Raw genomic sequence first — 18,353 nt, forward strand, 5'->3', positions numbered from 1 at the left:
CCTCCTGATTATGGATCTCTGTAATTTTTACTTCTGAACTGGACTGCTTTGTCACATTGCATTTATCGCACATTACCGCTGTACTGATGTCAGGTCTGCTATGTTCTACCCATTTTTTGCAGCTTATATTGAAAATTCCCAATTAGATGAAGAAATACAGAGCACCTTTGACTATCCTCAGATGGCTACGGGTATGATCCCAACATAAAAAGAGAACAAACAGCTGCACCATCTAATTCGCTTGTTCCTGCTTAAAAGCCAGACCTCCTAGCAAATTTAATTATTTTCACTTCAGGTTTAAATCAAAGATGACTTCAACACCAAGGTGACTTCTATAAAATTAAATTACCTCCCCCCCCCCCTTCTGCAAATGGCCTCGCTGTGATGCCAAGGCTGCTATAAAGCAGCAGGCAAAAATAAGAAGTGCACCTTCTGGTCTAATTTTTAGTAAATGTGCATTTCTTTGCCCTAAATTTTTATTATTATTGGACTCTGAAACTAAGGGAAAACGCTATCAAAGCGGTGAAGCCATGGTGTATTTTAAAATGTGCTTCTCTAAACCGCAACCCGCCAAACTGAACGGCAACCACTGTTACGATTTTATTACACTATAAATATGCTCCCTTCTAAATGTCTCGCGGAAGGCAATAACAACGCCTTGTTGAGATGGAAAGTCGTGTTATCCCTTCCCTGTAATAACTGGTGCATGGAGAAGAAATACATGATTTTGTGCCAAAGTTTATAACCTAATCCTGTACAGCCAAGGTTGGGTGGTAGATAGATTACTGCAATACGCTCTTTGTGGGGCTGCCCTTGAGGTTGGTCCAGAAGGTGCAGTTAGTGTGAAATGCAGTACTTTGAATGCTCACTGGGGCCAGCATGTTACGCCGCTGCTCACAGAATTGCACTGGCTGCCAGCTGGCTACCAGGTTTTAAGGTGCTAGTTCTGGTGTGTAATGTCTTATACAGCTAGGATACCTGAAATATTTTCTCACCCCTTATCTCACTGCACTCTAAAGATAAGGGCCTCCCACAGGTACAGAGGAATCTCAGTTTTTGAGCGTCTCGGAAGCCCAACATTTCAGAACCCGAACGCCGAAAACCCAGAAGTGATTGCTTCCGTTTTTGAACGCGCCTCAGAAGTCGAACGGCTTCCGAGGCATGTTTCTCAATTTTCACCATTGAAATTGCTGACAGCCCTCTGCACCTCGGTTGTCGAATGTTTCAGAAGCTGAACGGTCTTCCGGAATGGATTATGTTCGACAACCGAGGTTCCACTGTACCATCTTATCAGGAGGTCTCCACTGTACAATATCGGAATTGGGCACCTACACTTTGGAATTTTGCCACACACAGACCCCGTTATATATTTAATAAATAAATGAAATGCCAGGTTTAGAGGTGAGGAAGCCATACCAGACCCCTTCAGAGCCAAACTAGATGTGTTGCCCTACACACAACTTTTTAGGGCTTGATTTAGATTGGGACTATGGTATGCAGGTAAGTTTAAAAAAAAAACTCTGTCCCTGCTGCAATCCCATTTTCAGACCTCACGCCTCTGGGGATGTGTTTCAAAAGGCAGAGGGAATATTGTCCCCCACCAAGCTACAAAATCAGAAGTGACCTGAGCAATTTCTTGTGGATATAGGTTTCCATCAGAACAATTTGCTTTTCCCAGTTTGCCGTTGCTCATCCTGAACCAAAAATCCTTCCTTGCAACATCCGGCGAATCCCTTTTCTCCCTCTCCAAAGTAAACCGGGCTGTTTTGCAATCAGGAGACAGCAACTTCTGGCAGCAAGAGTGGAACTGCCTCCAAACAAATCATTTCCTCTGATGCCACGTGGACTTGGGTGTCTAAGAAATCAGACCGGATTGGTTTACCATGCTCAATCATCAAATAGCATTTGCACTTACTTGCAAACGTGCCTTGGTTTATTCTGATTTCTAGAAGTTTCAGTACTTAACCATTCAGCTTAAGAGAAAGCTGTGTGGCTTTTGCTTTTGACTTAATTCAGGTTCCAAAGTTTTTGCATAGCTTTTTAGGATAGAGGTTTCTCAAGTTCACCATGATTCTTTTGGTTTGGTCAGCCTCTCTTAAGTCTACCCACCCTGCAATCCTCTGGCTGCATTCTTCACAAAGGTAGAGAGGGGGTGGTTTATCACCCAAAGCCACAGACAAGGAAGGATCTATGCACATCTGAAACACACAGGAAGGACAGGATCAGTTTCTCTCCAGAAATGTGCTCTAGTCAGTGAACACAAATCCCCTGCATGTGACCAAAAAAAACACCACCTCATTGCTTCCACTGACAAAAGGGAATCTGTGTTCCTGAGCCTCAAGCCTATCTCAGGCATTCTTACCAGCTTTCTTTGTGCTTAGGTATGGGAAAGGCTCATCAATTAAGATGGCACAGGTGAGCTGAATGTTTTGTTTGGGATATTGGCATTGCAGAGAAAGAAGACAGAATACTGTCATTGCTAATGGGCTAGCTTTGGTTCAGAATAACGCATTCATGTTTGCAGAGCTCTCTGTGGAGAAAAACCAGTTGCAAACTAAGCAGAGCTTCTGCACAAACAAGATTTGGGGTGGACAAGAATAGAAAAGGCTGTTAAACTACAATATTAAGAGAGAACTGGTACCGCTTGTTTCTGAACTGAAATGTGGATGCAACTTACTGGATGAAAGGGATGCGAGTAGGCTCTTTTAGAGCACGAGAGTCATTCAGGGTCATTGTTAACCCCTGATATGTAACTGCTCAGGAATCACAGGATATGCCGTGATATCAGCATAGAAAATGGGTGGTACTACTCATGGGTGGGGGAGCTCAACACAGGGACGTCAGTTTGGGTGGTATCCCCAAGTCTTCTGTAAGGTTCAGTATGTTCTGCTCTAATTACCATGAGATCATACATTCAGCTCTGCTCAAATGCTATCATATCCACTCAGAGCTATTAAAGGTAAAGGTAAAGGTCCAGCCGTGGACAACTCTGGGGTTGCACGCTCATCTCGCTTTACAGGCTGAGGGAGCCGACGTTTGTCCGCAGACAGCTTCCGGGTCATGTGGCCAGCCTGACTAAGCCGCTTCTGGCGAACCAGAGCAGCGCACAGAAATGCCGTTTACCTTCCCGCCAGAGCGGTACCTATTTATCTACTTGCATTTTGACGTGCTTTCGAACTGCCAGGTGGGCAGGAGCTGGGACCGAACAACGGGAGCTCACCCCGTCGCAGGGATTCAAACCGCTGACCTTCTGATCAGCAAGCCCTAGGCTCTGTGGTTTAGACCACAGTGCCACCCGTGCCCCCATATCTGACAATTAGGACCAAACAAATTTATACTCCTAACGTGCAGTGAGTGACCATGTACTAGGCACAGGGGGGAATGTTTATTGGAACCACAGCACATGGACAGAGGAGGGTTAACTCTTTCCTTTCCAGATGTGATGATCCTGACAAAAATCCCCCTCCCAGTGCAGCAAATAACATGGTCGGGGGTGGAAACCCCCCTGCAGCATGGAGGGCACTTTTTGTTGGCATCACAAATGCCAAAGGGAGGATTAAACTTCTCCTCCCCATGCACTGCGGTTCTGATGAAAATCCCCCCCCCCATGATGGTTTGTATTAATTTTCTTATTTAAAAATTCCATTACATGCACACTGACAATGTCCTCAGCATAATATGTAGTTTAACCCTTCATCCTGAGCTATTTGAGGAATGAAGATGCTACCCAGGAACACCAAACCCAAACTGGGGAGAATAGTGGTTTTTACCAGTATTCTGCTGTCAAAAGTACAGTACAGAACGCAATGTACTGTTTAGGTTTACAGTTGCCCAGCACTCCAGTCCTGTAGCTGAAGGATGGTAACAGTGGCTCAAAGACAGATAGCATCTGCTCCAACAGGTAGGACTATCCTATATAGGAGGAGGGGCCAATTTAGGGCCACCTTTTCTTGGTCACACTTTGCTCCTGGCATGGTAAGGCCTCTGGTCCTCTATAAAGTGTATACATTCCAAGTAGTCCAATGTACAAGGAGCATGGGAAGCAATGTGTCTCTTCAAGGAGAGGCAAACTTATCTCTGGGTGCAGAATTATAGCAGGATTAAGAAGAAATCCCCGTTCCAGGGGCAAACTAGAGAAAAGTTTCTAACCAATTCAAAGGTAGGGATACAGGGGTTGCTGTAATGTTTGGCTATGCCTGGCAATGCCATGGTTTGAATAGAAGGTATTTTGGAGATGTGGCCGTCCCTTCATTTGTTCACTCTTAATGACAGATAACCCCACTATTCCAGCAACTGCTGGGACATCATTAGCCCCTCAGTGGGCACAGTCTAAGGGGTGCATAAGTGTCCATTACCTTCACTGCTGGCTTGTTAATGGCATTATGGCATTCAATGTGCTGACAGTGTATGGGATTCCATGCTGAAAAACAAAACCATCACTGATGAACACACATAAGTTTATTGATGAGCTAAATATGGGTCAGATACAATGCTGAGAGACCATTTCTACCAGCTGTACTCATTTCAGGTGATGAGATTTTGTTTCAGGTTCAGGTTGAGATACTGAACACCAGTTTAGAATTATTTTTACTCTCCAGTTCTGATGTCAGCTCTGGCAACTACCGAGTTGAGGGGCACTGAGAGTGCATGCCTGCATTCTGGATCCAGGTTCAGTGATCAGCACGTCCATTTAAATGCTAACAGGCTGCCTGCAGAGAAGAATTCTGCCTGGGAACCTAGAGAGGCATTAAATACACTGAACTCCATGAGAATCTCCCTCTATTCTAATGCTGGGAAGTCTTGTTTATTATTCTGCATATACAGTAAAACATATTTCTCCAGCTAGTTTGCACAGTCATATTCATCACTTGTGTGCTTGCTTGCTTGCTTGCTTGCTTGCTTGCTTGCTTGCTTGCATGGAGGGAGGAATGGGCCATTGCAGAGTTAAGACAGAACTGGCTGTGTTCACACGTCACAATAATGAGCACTAACAAATTTCAATGAACTTTGTGCTCACCTGCTTCTTCCTCCTCTCTCTTCCTCTTGCATAGCCACTAGAAGGACCCTGGAAGCTTTTGCTTCCACTTCTGCTTAACCATGGTTTGTTGCATTCCTGGAGCAACAAACTGGTTTATAGTTAGTTTAAAGCAAGTTAGCTCCAAGCCATGGTTTCTGAGGCTGGCTTGTTTAAACTATCCATAGTTCCAGCTCAGGAGCATTGTGGCTGAACAAAAGCAGAAGAAGCTTCTGAACGGCTCCTCCCATCAAAATGTGATGGGGAGGATCACACAAGCCAGAAGCTCACCTGCAGCTCATTCTAGATCGTACGTGACTTGTGAACGGGCCATAGTATCAAAATGAGAATCCACAATAAGTCTGTCTGCTATAGCACAAGCCTTTCCAGCTTCATAATTTGAGTGGCTGGCATGTATACTAGCACACTGAAAGCTGGTTCAGTTATCAGACTTTCCCCTCCCAATCTCCATGCTTCAGGTGAGCTGTTCCCCCTTTTAAAGAAATGTTTAAAAGAATAGCACACGTGAACTGCCCCTACATGAGAACAAAGAGAGAATGCAGAAGCGGAGCAGAAAAGCCAAGAAAGACATTTCCCTTACCCTCCTGGAATCCAAACAAGTTACAGAAAAGATATCAAGAGGGGAATTCACAAGCGGCAGATTGACAGGTGTCATGCCTGACCAACTGCGCAACTCAGCAATTTCATTATAGAATCATAGAATTCAAAGGTGCCCAATGGATCACCTCATCCAGCCCTCTGCCCTGAAAGAGAACCTCCTAAGTCTAAAGCATATCTGAGAGCTATCTGAAAATTCACGGAGGGAGTACCTTGGGAGCGCATTCCAACACTGAACTTTTTTTCTAGTCAGGAAACTGTCGCCTACTTTACTTTTTAAATTACCAGGAACACGTTAACCCAGAAACACCTTGCTGCATGTAAGCATTTACTACACAGTTCTGCGAACACACTGTTCGTTAGAAGTGAATGTGTCGATTTGGGGATGGGAACCATCCATCTCTTTAGCATCCATGACAATATTGAGTTAGGCTTCAGCATCCAGCTCTAAGATACAGGTGCGCTGCGCATCACTTACCTGTATACTGCAGTCCTCGGTATTCGCTTATTGCCCCGGGTGGTTTTAAGTTGGGCCAGTAGTGGAAAAGCATTTGTACGGCCGGTGGTTTTACTTGAGAAGGACCATACGCTATTACGTAGAGCAAGTCCTAAAAGAGAAACAGGGCTGTAGATTGAATTTCAGAAGGCGTCACAGGGGCAGAATGCAGAAAACCGTGTGCATTTTGTTGCACCTTGGCTGCAATCCTATACCCACTCACTTGAACTCAGTGGCTCTTACTACTGAGTAGACCATGCCTAGGATTGTGAGGTTTGGCAGCAGTCTTGGGCACTACACGCTTACCAGGGAGCAAGCCCAATTGAACTCAACTGGGGCTCACTTCCAAGTAGATGCAACCAGGATTGCAATGACTGCCTCAAAACACCTGCCCCTGTTCTGTTTAGTATTGTATTGTATTTTATTAGCTGCCCTGTGTTCTCCTTGGGATATTTATATGGAGTGAATGCTCAGCGGTGATGCCAAAACTTAAGAATCCCCCTCCTGTTGACATCCACAGAATTTCCTACTCTACTTGCTCTGAGGCAGGTTCAAAAGATTCATTTTGACCATCTTTAAACGCGTAATTATATGCTGCACAGTTCTAACTGCAGCAGCTATTAGCTATTTTATCCTTTTTAGTTTATTTTTGTAGTTTGTCTTGGTGGTGGCTGCACTGTGAACAAGAATAGGCAAAGCTTTCAGTTTCTCATTTTTCTAATCTTAAATTAAGTTCACATTGGTTTGTGAGCTCTCTTTTTTTAGCCATCGTGAAAATTCATGCACATTTTTGTGTTCGCTTTCCCTACTATATGCATTTTTGCAAGCCATTTCCAGATATGTAATGGATTTTTGCACATTTATGTGCACCCTTTTTGCTGATATATGTATTTTGCACACATTTGGGGTGGAGGACTGCATCGCAAAATTCAGAGAAGTCAAAACTTTCAAAAGGATAGTTACAATTTGGTCTGCTTTTTATTTCCCCCTGTGTTAATTAGGTAGGTCCACATTAAAACGAGAGCTGAACAAATGTCTTGCCCATCACTAATTGCAAACCACTTATTAACCACAAGGCTGCTGAAGATTGAACAAACTAGAAAAAAGACAATCAGGTGCAGTAGAGCAATCCAAGTTAAAGGAAACATCCAGGCAGGGTGGTTCAAGGCATTTTGCTACCTGAGGCAGAAGAGCACATACTCCCCTCTGCACAGACAATAGAGGTGCATCCTATATTGTATTTATTCCATTTAATTATTACTCAATTTTCAGAGCCAAGCCCCCAAGAAGCAATTCAGGCTTCATATGCACCATACACTTAAAGCACATTACTCCCCATACCAATTAATCCTGGGAACTGTAGTTTACTCCCTCACAAGGCTACAATTTCCAGCACCCTTAAAAACTACAGTTCCCATGATTCTTTGGTCACGTGCTTTAAATGTATGCAGCTAGAAAGAGAAATAAAACAATAGAACTTCAGAAAGCGTATGAACAGACACAGACGCATAAGGTAATGGTCACCAGAATCATTCTCTTTAAGGAAAGGCAAGTTATCCATGACTGGCTAAGTTATTTAGGCACTGCAAACAGAAAATTCTGCAAGTTCCTCTCCCCTTCTCTGGCAGTAGAAATGCAAAATTAAATAGCAATCAATTTACTGCCCCTCTCATGAGACCAAAAATCATCTTCCTGTGTAAGCTTCCTCACTCTGCCTAATGCTAGGGCCAGTCCTGAATCCAGGCCTCCAGTAGCCACAAAAATTGGGCCCAGCAATGACCAACTATGTTGCTGCAAAGGCCAGAAAGCCAAGCTTCCTACCCCATACTCTGGGTTCTAGAGCAGGGTTTCCCAAACTTGGATCTTCAGCTGGTTGGGGACTACAGTTCCCATCATCCCTGACCACTGGTCCTGCTAGCTAGGGATGGTGGGAGTTGTAGTCCAAAAGCAGCTGGAGAACCAAGTTCCTGGAGAACCAAGGAAACCTTGTTCTAGACAATGTTGCTGGCTCCTAAATTTTGCAAACCACAATACAAAGCAACATTCTAGCCCTTTATGAATTTGTGTTGTTTTGAACTGATTTGGTTTAAAGAAACAAAAAGACTGCATCGATGCTATTTCCACACACCCCTCCCCCGTGCTATTTCCCCTGGTGGCCTAAGTCACTTCTAAAAACATACCATGAAGAAGGATTCCACCTAGGATGCAGGGGGAAAGGCCTGCACAAATTCCTATTGCAATACGGTCCTTCAGGAAATGGGTCAGACATGTACATTTTCCCAACTGATTTGGTCATTTACTAGGATTTCAATGTTAAAATAGGGCATTGTTCATTCTATTCTTTTTGTGAAGCATATTTGGTCCGGCACTTACTTTCCAAACTTCTTGTTTGTACTTCATAAGGCATTCCAGTAACTGACAATGATACACTGGAAGAGAAAAGGCAAACTCCTTGAAATACGAAATGAAGGAACAAAATTGCTTTGTAGCGTGCTGATTGGCTTAATTCATAGCTGCCAGTTCAAAGCCTGCATAGCAAATGGGTAGCAATAGCAGTTTCTAAGACTGGTTAGGGTGATCATGGAATTGTCCAATTCCCTGCAGTGCAGGAATCACAGCTGAAGAATCCTTGACAAACGGCCATCCAACGTCTGTTTAAAAACCTCCATTGAAAGAGAGCCCCCACCACATTCCAATGAGTATCCCTTACATGGATTCAGGAAGTCAATTCAAATGTTCATCAAGCTCACATGATACAGTCCTCATGAGCCTGTATCAGAACCCACATGGGAGAACGCATGTGTGAATGTGCTCCCCGTGTCTCAGCATGCCTGTATGCAGAAAACTTACTAGGTTAGATCCAGACTTGGTCATGCTTAGCGCTGACCCAATGAAATAGGCTTTAGCTATTTCCTTGACTGCTTTGTGTGTACCCTGCTTTGAAAACAACTGAGGAAATGTGATTTTAAAGAAAGTTTGCAGTACAGATATTCTATAACTCGTAAGCTTCGTAAAAGATGTATATGAGACCTTACATTCTTTATTATAATTCTTTCCATTTTTTATACATCACAATCATATAAGATATATTGTTTGTCTGTTTATTTTGATGCCACTATTGACCTCCCAGAAGGAGCCTGGGGTGGCAAACTCTGAAGTGGTAAAACAATGAAACAATGAAAATAAAGCAAAAAAGTATTTTAAAATATCTAAAAGCATCTATGCTGTGTACAGAATGCCAAATTTAAAGTTGATACACATAACATAGCCAAAATTATAACAAATAGGTAACAAAAAGCAGTATGTTCACCTACGTTCACAGAAACACAATATGGGTAACCTTCAAGAGATTTGTTGAAACAACTGGGTTTTCAGATGGTGCAGCCAGCCTAACCACAATGGTCAAAGAAAAGTCCCATAATCTCAAGAGCGCCACACTGAATGCTCCATTCCTGATTGATGAAGACACGATGTAACCACAAACCCATCACTCGTGCCTCAGTTGCAGATTATAAAAATCAGATGGAGGTACAAAAGATGAGGCAGTCCTTTAAATGCACTGGTCCCAAGTGGTTTCGGGCTTTAAACACTGGTAATAACATTTTGAACTTGGCTCGGTAACAAATTGGCAGCCACAGCTTGGACACCCACACCTGACTCAGACATTGTGGAGAATCAGAGCAGGGTGTCATCAGCATACTGATGGCACTCCCCCCCCAAAAAAAAACCACCTCTAATATCTGCTCCCAATTCCTTCATATAGATGTTAAATAAATTAGGGTTGCCATAAATCCGGGATGACGTACGTAGTGTCCAGGGGAAATTTGGAAAATTGGCCAAATGTCTGGAATTTTGAAGTTTTCTCAACAACTTTGTGTGTCCGGATTTTGGGGGCAAAGAGAATTCTGGCGGTGTTCCTCTTTGGATGCAAACATGTAGGTAGGACTGGAACCATTGTAAAACAGTGCCCTAAATTCAGCTAAGTCTGAATCCAACCCATCTTAAAAGGAAAATAATAACCTTAAAAACAGAGTATTAGGAAGCTTGGCCAACTCATTTCCTAAATATTTTGAAACTGCTTTTGAAGGATCTGGTGCCAGTCATCTTTTTAACAACAGCAGTGCCATAATAGGTGTGCCACAAGGAAAAAGTCAACAGGTAAAGCCCATGCATGAGTGCACAGTGTATCTATGCCACAAGAGAGATAGGTTCACCTGCTGTGCTGTTGTTGTTTTTTAAAGGTGGCAGATATATCTCACACAGAATAACTGAATATGTTTATCAGATCCAGCATGACTGCTCCTATCCTTCTAATTGCAATCAACTTATGAGACTGTAGGAGGCATAATTTGCCCTTCTATAAGGAGGCTTCATTAGGAAACTTACCAAAGTGCAGGATATGAAGCAATCAACACATTCGCCTCTAAATTTAATGTGAAACTTCAGTGTTCCTTAATTATCACTAAGGCAGTTGTGGGGTTTTGTTTAGTTAAAAAAAAATCTGATGCTGTTTAATTTTCTGGTGTTAAAATAGAACTTATAGAACTGGTTCAAAGTCTCCAACACTGGGATCCAAATGTACTTTTGAAACACTGTGAAATTAATTATCACCAAAATAGCTGCTTCCGGCACTAGACTCAGACATTCTCATGGGGCTGTTTTCAGTTCTTTTGCAAAATAAGAACACAGCAAGAGGGATTAAGAACTGGTTGAGAAGCAATTCATGTAGTGTTTGCTTTCCAATAGTAAAGGGGACCCCTGACCATTAGGTCCAGTCGTGACTGACTCTGGGGTTGCGGCGCTCATCTCGCTTTATTGGCCAAGGGAGCTGGCGTACAGCTTCCGGGTCATGTGGCCAGCATGACTAAGCCTCTTCTGGCGAACCAGAGCAGCGCACGGAAACGCCGTTTACCTTCCCGCTGGAGTGGTACCTATTTATCTACTTGCACTTTGACGTGCTTTCGAACTGCTAGGTTGGCAGGAGCAGGGACCGAGCAACGGGAGCTCACCCCATTGCAGGGATTCAAACCGCCAACCTTCTGACTGGCAAGTCCTAGGCTCTGTTGTTTAACCCACAGTGCCACCTGCGTCCCAGTAGCTTTCCAGTAGCTCTGCTCAAAAAACGTTTTTCACCGTTTCCATGTTTTAAACGTTATGTGATTTATGTCCAGGAAGAATGATAGGTAAACAAACGGTCAGAAAAACCAGTACATACCAGGGTTGGATGTATACTGCATTGCGATCATTAGCATTGAAGATGCAGAAAGATTAACATGAGCAGGTACTCCTTCTCTTCTTGAGGAGCCCACTTCAAAGAAAACAAACAAGGTATTAGTAGCGAGCAATCCAAATTTGCCTATTATTCTAAGCAATTCATCCAAATATCAAATTTCTAACTATTCAGTTAAACTGACACTACAAGCATGATATCTTCTGGAAGGTTATCCCAATACATCTTACTGCAGTATTCTAGAGCTCTTGTTTTCTGCATACAGTGGTACCTCGGGTTACAGATGCTTCAGGTTACAGGTGCTTCAGGTTACAGACTCCGCTAACCCAGAAATAGTACCTCAGGTTAAGAACTTTGCTTCAGGATGAGAAGAGAAATTGTGCGGCGGCAGCGGGAGGCCCCATTAGCTAAAGTGGTGCTTCAGGTTAAGAACAGTTTCGGGTTAAGAACAGACCTCCAGAACTAATTAAGTTCTTAACCTGAGGTACCACTGTAGTTTGTATAGCCAAATACTCCTCCCTGACTCACATTTGCCTGGTTTGCACATAACACTAAGCCAATTATCACGTCATGAGAACGAGCAATCGTGCAGATCCGTCCACCTAAATGAGACTTGCTATGAACGTTGGGAGATTCAGGGCCAACAAAAGGAATCACAGAATCATAGAATTGTAGAGTTGGAAGGGACCCCAAGGGTCATATCATCCAATTCCCTGCAATGCAAGAATCTCAGCTAAAGCATCCATGACAGATGGCCATCCAACCTCTGCTTAAAAACCTCCAAGGACGGAGTGTCCACAAGCTCCTGAGGGAGACCATTTCACTGTAGAACAGCTGTTACTGTCAGAAAGTTCTTCTGTATCTTTAGTCGGAATCTCCTTCCTTGTAACTTGAAGCCATTGGTTCAGGTCCTACCCTCCAGAGCAGGAGAAAACAAGCTTGCTTCACCTTCCATATGACAGCCCTTGAGATATTTGAAGATGACTATCATATAGGATTGTAGCTGTCATGATCTATATCACTTCCTGCATCATCACTACAGTTGCTGAACACTTGGCAACAACGTTCATTGAAATTCATTTGGAATTACAAAAAAAGCAAGATTAATTAAAAGCAAAAAAGAAAAGAAAAAAGGACGATGAGAAGGAAAGAGGCTTCAGGTTCCAAACTTAACTTTGTTGTATATTACAAATTGTATTAACTGGTTAGCAGATCAGACAATAGAATAATGTTCAGATATTTCAAAACTGGAGCAAAATATTATGGACATCCCACTATATAATATACTTTGGAGTAATAGAAAGCTTTGCTAAAGATCTGGGATCGATATAAAAGATTGCTACATCTAAGCCCATTCCTACCTGAATCATTAACAGACAGGATAAAAGGAAGCAAGAGGATGGATTTTCAAATGTGGAATAACAATAACTTATTTAGGTTTAAAGATATTGTGACTCAGGAATCAATGATTTCAGAAAGCAGCTGCAGTGCAGAAATTTCCAGCTGGTTTGAATATTTTCAGATAAGATCTTCAGTGCAGGGATGTCTTCTTGGAGAGCAAGCGCAGTCAAAAGAGCTTCTGGAATGTGAAACACTAATTGTAAAAAACCAATAGCGTTTGGATATTAATTGAGCATCCACCAGTCTTTCGCTTCTGGGGATCATCTCCAAAAAATGCAAACTAAACTGGAACTTGCCTTTTCCAAGTGCTGTGAGCTGGAGAGGCTTTGGCGATATGGCCATAGAAAGCAGTTCTGCATATCAAAGGAGGCGGGGACTCAGCAAATGAGCTAATCTAATCATGAGCAGCTCATGATTTTATATACGCTAAAACGGCATTGTATCTCAGATAGCATTCTTCTCCTGAAGAAATCAGACTCCACACATACTCTAAAACTGACCCAGGAAATGGTTGTGATGTATTCTGCTTGCAAAAATTAAGACTGTGACTCTGTACGTTGCTTTCCTGGAAGTTCTGATTGTTTGTTTTTGCTTCTGAGTAGACCTGAATATGATCGCACTGTGAAATTCTGAAATAGGCATGCTCCAATGGTATATTATTGAAAATACAAAACACATAAAGGCATCAAAAGCAGAACTAAGAGGAAAGAAATAAAACAGATATTGTATTCAAAGATAAATATCAGTCAAGATGCATTATTATTATTATTATTATTATTATTATTATTATTATTAAAATTACAGTCCTGGAAATAGGGTGGGTCCTGAAAACACAAGTCCCAGATTCAAAAGCCAGAGTAAATAGGTATGTTTTAACCCACCAAGCATAATACAAAGGTAGATGCATAGTGGGCAGAGAAGAAAAATGAAATACCTCTTCCCATCATCTTACATGCATGAGTTAATGTTGACTATTGTTTTTTTGAGAACTATTCCATAAGCAAGAGGAAAATATAGACATGGAGCCAAGAGAGGGCAGAAAATGTAGTATTCCACTATTCTTAGCGTACTGATTCAGTGACAGATTAAAAAGCATTTATAAACTACTTAATATTCTATTCTCAAGTATACAATATTTTAAAAGTTATTGAAACAAAAATACATCCAAAAACCTCAGAATACTGATGACGTAAACAGAAAGTAAATTCTGATGCCTTTCCAGAGTTACATTTTCTACACATTAACAGCAAATCAGCACTGCTCTGCGTCTTAAAAATACCGGGTTGTATGTGAAATTTCAATGGGTTTACACTGAGTATGACTAACTTCAGACACAAACCATTGTATTTTATGAACTGCCATGTATCCTGGGTATGACAACCAGGGGTAGGGCCTTCTCTGTGGTAGCCCCCTCAGAACTCTGACAAGTTCCAAGATGATATTTTGGCACTTGTTATGAAAAACATACCTGTGCCCTACACCCTTTCTGGATCAATTAATGGTGCCCTTGGGGTTACCATTCATATTTTATTTATATTACTCTGATTTTACTCTGTCTGCTTTTATCGTTTTAACTTGCACATTGTCATCTAATAGCTAGTGTACAGATACTTTTACAGATAAATAAATAAAGGAGACCTTGGCATGAGAGGTGTTTTGCGCCGATGAAGCTCCTGAATCAGTGGCATATCTATAGGAAGGCCCAGAACATTCAAGTCAGTAAGGAGCTCTTGACAGGCTTTGGTACAATAGTATTTTCAATTTCCCAGAGCCATCCTTCCACAAGGTTTTGGCGCAGAATGCCGCTTTACTTGCAAAATTGCAAATTCCACCACTCACCTAACAAAGCCTGTCAGTGAAAGCCCTGCATAAGGGCTTCTGTTCCCTCAAACACACCATAAACCATCTGAAATTGGCTCAGGGGGAATCAGGAGAACCCCCAGAAGAGGATGCAAGAGGAAGGGAAGGGGGATTGTTCCATCTGCCAGGCTGATACAAAACATTTGTAATAGCACAACACTGAATTTCACTGGGAGCATCGTAACTATAAAATCTATACTCAATATTTTTATGTAGGACAAGGAGATGCCTTGGGGTTGTTTCTACAGGCCGGTTAATCCTATACAGCACACTCACGTTGCTATGGGAAACACCAGTGTTTTTCCACCACCCTTTTCTTTCGGAATTTACTTACATATAGCCATGGGCAAGAACGAGGTGCTGAGATACTCGACGATGTCTTTGTGCAGAAAGGGCGGGAACGTGGCTAATGTGGAGATCATGGTATACGGTAAAGTGCTCAAGATGTCGTCGTTGAGAAACGGGAGCAAGCACGTGGTTGTGTAAAAAATGGACTGTCCGAGATCTGCCAAGAGGAAGAGAAAAGAGACAACAGTGAATGCACAGCTACCATCAAAGCGGGAGAAGGCACCCTACGTATTATATCTACCTTCCCACACCACCTGGTCCCCCTCCAAAAGATCTGCAGGTGGGGTATCAGGTGGGGGTAAGCTGCTTTATAACTTTCTGTGATAGATCCAATCAAGGTCACTGATGACCAAAGGAGTCCTTCTGGGGCACAGGGAGGCAAGAGAGGGAGGGAGGCTTACAACAGAAATTGGAGGAAACTGTCCTTTCAAAATAATGCTTGACCCAAAGACTGCTCTGCCCGGGGCTGAGCCACCCTGAGTGCCCATAAGCCCATTTTAGGTAGTGCCATTTGTCCAGGCATTGGGTAGTCCCTAGCAGCTGCTGATGCGATCTGGTAAAGTGAGGAGGGGCTATAAGGAGCAGGAGGTGGATGGAGGTCTGCCTCTGCTGCTAGACCATCATCTTGAGGCCACCAGAAGCCAAACTGCACTGAAAATGCAGTATGGATGAGGGAGAAAGGAGAACAAAGGAAGGATGGAAGTGAGTGAGAGGAGGAAGGCATGGCCTGGTCCAACACATTTAGAAAAAGCAAAGAACCAGCTTCCTAGCCTCTTCAGCAACAAGCCAAGTACGAAGCCCAGTTCATTAGGCACCAGTGGTGACTGTTTGTCTGGATTTTAGGAAAACAGGAAGCTCCCTGTGAGTCAGGCCATTGGTTTGTCTAGTTCAATAGTGTTGACCCTAACTGGTAGTAACTGTGGGGTTTCAGATAGGGGTCTGCCCAGCCTTACCTGGAGGTGCCTGGGATTGAACTTGGGGTCTTTTGCATGCAAGGCAGATGATCTGCCACTGAGCTATAGCACTCCAGGGTGCGTAAAATTTCCAAAGTTAAAAGCACTTCCAAGTTACATTGATTTAAATGGGACACTTAGTGCAATTGAAACCAAACTAGGACTTGAAATGATCTCCTGCTGGCTGGATCGCTCCCAAACTTTAAGGCAAAATCAAATTACTGCTCCTTCTGCCAGAATTTCTGAATGAGAGGATTCCAAAGGGACTGTGAATGCAATTGAACATAACAGTTTTGCTGATTTACTCCAATTATTTTGGTATTATCAGTGTCCTAAATAGAGAAGCACAGACCTGCAACCTCAGTATACATAATCAAGGAATACAAAATCTACAGCAGAAACACTTTTGACCAATGCTATCCATCACAGAGTGATTTGTCCCAAAGCAAAAGGCTATTAAAAGATACGTCACTATATTTAACACACTGTATGTATTACTATAATTACAACATTCTCTTGGCTACAATACCATTCCCCACCCCACATGGTTGCTTGTCAAAGGTAGTATCTCTAAACATGGTGGTTCAATTCCTTTCCAGACTTCATGCAATAACAGTCAAAAGTGGAGTCCCCCAGGGTCCATTGTTGTTCAACCTCAATGTAAACATCTTGGGATGCTTATCAAATTTGCAGATTACACCAACATGGGAGGAATAGCAAAGGTGGCTGAGGACAGAATCTGGATTCAAGATTACCTTAGAAGATTGGAGAACTGGGCCGAAACCAACAAAATGAATTTCAGTAGGGACAAATGTAAGGTTCTCCGCTTAGGCAGGAAGAACCAGATGCACAAATATAGGATGGGGAAACTCTGGCTTAACAGTAGTACATGTGAAAACGATATAGGGCTCTTAGTAGACCACAAGCTTAATATGAGTCAACAGTGTGATGCAGCAGCAAAAAGACATCAATAGAAATTTAGTGTCCAGATCAAGAAAAGTAATAGTACTGCTCTATTATGCCTTGGTCAGACCACACCTGGAATACAGTGTCCAATTCTGGGCACCACAATTAAAAAAGGATATTGACAAGCTGGAATGTGTGCAGAGGAGAGTGGCCAAAATGATCAAGGGTCTGGAAACCAAGCCTTATGAGGCATGGTTGAGGGAACTGGGTATGTTTAGCCTGATAAAGAAGAGACTGAGAGGAGACAGCCATCTTCCAATATCTAAAGAGCTGTCACATGGGAAATGAAACCCAAACCAATGGCTTCAAGTTATGAGAAATGAGCTTCTGACTAAACTTTTCTGACAGATACCTATTTCCTCAAGTAAATGCCTTTCTTAAGTCTCCCATCTCTACAGCAGATGGCTTCTCCCAAGGACAGTGCTGAAACTAGTCAAGCAAAAGGGAACACGTACGCACCATTAAAGCACTTTTACATCCCCTTAAACAGCCATGGCTTCTCCCAAAGAATCCTGGGTAAATTTTGCCAAGGCTGCTGAGAGCTACTTTCCCCTCACAGAGCTACAATTCCCTGAAAATAGAGCTTGATTGTTAAACCACTGTGAGGACTGTAGCTCCGTGAAGAGAACAGGAGCCTCCTGGCCACTCAGCACCCTTAAGAAACTACAGTTCCCAGGATTCTTTGGGGAAAGCTACAACTGGTTAAAGTGGTATAACGGTGCTTTAAAAGTATGCTGTGGGTGCAGCCTGTCTCTGAACACATGGAGCTGCGCCAAACTGAGCCATGGGTTCACATAAGCCAGTACTGTCCACCCTGCCAGGTGGTTTTTCTCCAGTGCCTCAGGCACTGAACAGCAGCTGCTCCCTGGAGATCCTGAGGGTTCAACCTGGGACCTTGAGCTTGCAAAGCATGTTCTCTGCCACTAAGGGTGAGGGAGTGCAGCTAAGGCATTTTAGGGGGAGCTGAGTGCTTACGCTCAGAACACAAGTTTCCAGTACCCAGACTGGTCCCTCCAAACTTTGGGCCTTCTCCTGTCCCACACCTATCCTAGATCAGAAGACGTTAAAGCTGTGGGAGGCTTGATACAGTGGATATATACAGGAAATAAGGGCCAACTGCACCTTCTGGTTGAAAGTGAAGCAGGGCAGAATTTGCAATGAAAGAGGGGCAAGAACGTCTATTAAAAAGGGGCTGCTTTGCGTGTTGATTCCCTGATAGCTGCAACATCAAGCAATGGCTTAGATGGCTGAGGAAGCCTTTGTAAATCCAACACCACAAGGAAAACACTTGTTCCAGTGCAGACACAATGCTGCACAGCTGGGCCAATTTGTTCGTTCACAGCAGTGAGCCATCAAACAGAGAGAAGCCACTGGGGCGTTGTGTATATTTGTGTGAGAGAGAACGAACGAAATCAGCTAGCCTAAAATGGCTGGCAGAATGGCAGAATGGATGAGGAAAGCTTGGGG

The 18,353-nt window shown here is 43.0% G+C and overlaps 1 protein-coding gene across 1 annotated transcript in view; it reads right to left on the minus strand.

Annotated features, from left to right (window-relative positions):
• UNC79 (unc-79 subunit of NALCN channel complex) overlaps positions 1-18,353 on the minus strand; it is a 129,980-nt gene that overhangs the window by 94,034 nt on the left and 17,593 nt on the right. Inside the window, exons 4-9 of the mRNA XM_028717104.2 lie at positions 14,954-15,124; positions 11,344-11,436; positions 8,502-8,557; positions 6,111-6,240; positions 4,356-4,420; positions 2,110-2,198 (exon numbers count right to left, since the gene is read on the minus strand). Coding sequence (XP_028572937.2) covers positions 2,110-2,198; positions 4,356-4,420; positions 6,111-6,240; positions 8,502-8,557; positions 11,344-11,436; positions 14,954-15,124 — 604 coding nt within the window. The remainder of the gene's footprint in view (positions 1-2,109; positions 2,199-4,355; positions 4,421-6,110; positions 6,241-8,501; positions 8,558-11,343; positions 11,437-14,953; positions 15,125-18,353) is intronic.

The sequence above is a fragment of the Podarcis muralis genome, chromosome 1 (assembly GCF_964188315.1).
Source record: "Podarcis muralis chromosome 1, rPodMur119.hap1.1, whole genome shotgun sequence".
NCBI classification, from domain to species: Eukaryota; Metazoa; Chordata; class Lepidosauria; order Squamata; family Lacertidae; genus Podarcis; species Podarcis muralis.